The sequence below is a fragment of the Antrostomus carolinensis genome, unplaced genomic scaffold (assembly GCF_000700745.2).
Source record: "Antrostomus carolinensis isolate BGI_N321 unplaced genomic scaffold, ASM70074v2 scaffold30620, whole genome shotgun sequence".
NCBI classification, from domain to species: domain Eukaryota; kingdom Metazoa; phylum Chordata; class Aves; order Caprimulgiformes; family Caprimulgidae; genus Antrostomus; species Antrostomus carolinensis.
In genome coordinates this window covers 1-3,251 of record NW_010288225.1, presented here as the reverse complement: position 1 = coordinate 3,251, position 3,251 = coordinate 1, and the positions used below count along the sequence as shown (strand labels likewise).

At 40.2% G+C, this 3,251-nt stretch overlaps 1 protein-coding gene across 1 annotated transcript in view; it reads right to left on the bottom strand.

The window, feature by feature from the left end:
* The window catches only part of RFC3 (replication factor C subunit 3), a gene marked incomplete at its 5' end in the record, with an annotated part of 7,868 nt that extends 5,221 nt beyond the window's left edge, over positions 1-2,647 (bottom strand). Inside the window, 2 exons of the mRNA XM_010165965.1 lie at positions 252-349; positions 2,580-2,647. Coding sequence (XP_010164267.1) covers positions 252-349; positions 2,580-2,647 — 166 coding nt within the window. The remainder of the gene's footprint in view (positions 1-251; positions 350-2,579) is intronic.
* Positions 2,648-3,251: the final 604 nt, after the last annotated feature.

Below are 3,251 nucleotides of genomic sequence, written 5' to 3'. Positions count from 1 at the left end.
CCAGCCCCCTCTGCCCAGCCACAATCATTCAGCTACACCCTGGCCACCTAAGAAACCAACACAGGAGAACCTCATACTGAGTTTTTAACCACTCAAGATGCTTCCACAGTGGAAGAAAAACAGGAGGTTGTTCAATTTGGGAAAGGTTCATGTGTGCCCTCATGCAATATACAGGTACAAACAAAACAGCTGAAATCTCTGAAAAACAAATTTTAAAAGTTCTTTGACTGGTTTTAACTGTTTTTACTCACCCTTAAAATCTCGTTGAGTACTTGTCTCAAGCTGCTGGGATTGTGCTACTGTCTTCAAGAGTTCCTGAATTACCACACGGTCATTGTTTCCTGCATCACTGTACCAGGAGTTTGAATAAAACTTGTTTTAAAACAACTTTATACTGCACAGAAAACACAGCCCCTTGGTCAACTGACTAAACAAGAATGCCAAAAGAATTCAGAAGCTGTTGAGGTTAGAATTAAGCAAAACACACATGTTTTGTTGAAAGTACCTTCCCCAGAATAAAAATAACCCAAAGCTTATGCAGACACAGCTGGATTAGTATTGGGAAGTAGTGAAACCACTGTCAAATACTTAACTCTTTCAAATAGAACTTATTTTTCTGGTATGAGAAATCTAAACTTTTGTTACTTGCAATTTGGGCAAAGACATGGCACATGAACATTTTTACCCATTATGGGAAGAAAAATTAAGCCTAACCACATAACAGGAAGCCTGACCCAAAGGACTGATATAAATGCATAGGATTTTTCCCCTCAAAATTAGAGGTCATGCTATGAACAACCTACACACTTAACGTAAACTTGAATGGCAGACACAGTGAAGTTAAAGGGTTAGTAATTATACCCAGATACTAGTACAGCACAGATGTTTAAATCTCTTCTTCTTAGAAGGCAGGAAAACACAGGGAAACACTAGATTTCCTTCCTGCATCTTCTCCTTCTATGCCCTACAGTAGCACTGCACAGCCTTCTCAGTCTCCAGGTGAGTAGCTCCACTACTTGATTCAGATTTGACAGCCACTGAGTGGCTTGCAAGACACTGACTCGTAAGCTAGATTACTGAAAAATCAAAGAAAAAGAAGGGAAAAGCCCTGCACTCTTTAGCATCCCCAGACTATTGCCTTCAGAGGTAGCAGTAGCTCTACAATATTTCAGTGGCAAGGAAATGAAAAAGGCATTTGTCTGTCCTGTTCTAGTCACCACTCAACCAGACCTTCCCCATTCTTGCCAAGGAGAAGGCAGCAGAATGCCCAGAAGCATATTAGCTCAACAGCTCACAGCTGAATAGGCTACGCAGAGATCCGTCCGTCAGCAAGGGAGCAGGCCTGCAATTACAGCGCAAAAAACAAAACTAAACAAGTCAGTTCCAAGCTAGGCCAGTTTTTGGCAATGGAAAGTGATTAAAAGTTCCCCAATATTTAAAGGTAAATTATTCTCTGCAGTAACAGAGAATCCATGATTATAACTTCATGTTGAAAGATTATCCTTGGTGTTGTGTGACTACAAACAAAGGCAGAGTTACCACACAAATGTTTACTTTCTGATGTTGCACAGTTCTACCCACTTACTCAAGAGAACCCATTTTAAAGCACCAAGCTAGTCAAGTGACGTGAGCAGAAAACACAACTTTGGAATTCAGACAATCTCTTTCTTTTGGAGGAAAAAGAACAGTTCTATCTAATAAAGTTGCATAATAAATTCAATATTCTCAAAGTCCTTCCCAGAAGTTAATTTCCTTTCCCTGTTAGCCATTTATCATTTTCCATGTTACTCAAGATGCACAACATGATTTCACAGTATTGTAATTCAATCAAACTTCACAGACTACAGCACAGCACACGGAGGTGCACTGTCTGGTCAGTAGGGCTGTATCAGAATACCAACAACACACAGAGTTTAGCTGCAGAACAAGCTTTTAAAGGAAATACAGTACATAAGAATACCTTCTAAATTGCAGAGCAAGGTGAGAAAAGATTTAGCAATAAGCACAGCGCTAAAAGTTACTTCAGGATACACGTTTTCTTATAATTGCAACTCAGACAACAAAGCAAACATAACCAAAGCCTTCCAGTGGACAACGACATTTACTGTCATGTGATTTAAAGCAACACTAAAGGGTTTCAGGTAAATACGAGTATTTACTTTGGGTCAGTGAACTATCACCAGCAATTTCAGAACTGTCAAAGGAGACACATGGTACACCATTATAGCTTCTGTCATTTAGCTCAACATCTGACCTCACTCATTACAGGATCCCCAGTATTTTGTGGTGGTGTTCTTCCCTGTGCACTGAAGTCTTTACTGGGTAAACCTCGCTTTACTTTCAAATCACTATTTTTCTACTTGTGAGAGAACTAACAATATGGGGGCGTTGGTTCCAATAAAAGTTCTAAATTTCAACTTAAATGGTTAAATTTATAAATCCAGAATTGTTTCTGTTACTCAGTCCTCAACATCAGCATGTTTATGGGGCAATCAGGCCCTTATATACCCAGGTTGAAACCACTTGCAATATGACCAGCAGCTCATAATTGAAGTGGGATATTTTTACTGCACACTTACCTTGGGTTAACTTCAAGGTGATAATTGCTTGCAATGGTGCTAATTTCAATTTTCTTTTTAGAAGGTGCCTATGTACAAAGTAAACATTAAATTTCAGAAAGTGTGTTCTAAAAATCTGATGCACAAATTTATCTTACAGATTACAACTGTCTGGATTATAGGCAAACCAAAAGTCTCAGAGATGAAAGAACCACTGAGACACTAGATTTACGCATCTCCTACCCCCACAACCCCACCCCAAGGGAGAAAAGAAGCACTGACACATCAACCAGCCTGGAGAAAAGTAACAGCAACTATTATTATAGCAACACATAGTACATATTCACTGCTAAATTGAGGAAGTGTGGAATGGGTGATCAGGTAGTAAGATGGACAGTTAACTGGCTGGTGGGAAGAAGCCAGAGAGTGGTGGTCAATGGGGCAGAGTCTAGTTGGAGACCTGTATCTAGTGGGGTCCCTCAAGGGTCAGTACTAGGACCAGTATTATTCAATATATTTATAAATGACCTGGATGAGGGAATAGAGTGCACTGTCAGCAAGTTTGCTGATGACACAAAGCTGGGAGGAGTGGCTGACACGCCAGAGGCTGTGCTGCCATCCAGAGAGACCTGGACAGGCTGGAAAGTTGGGTAGAGAAAAACTTAATGAAATACAACAAGCGCAAGTGTAGGG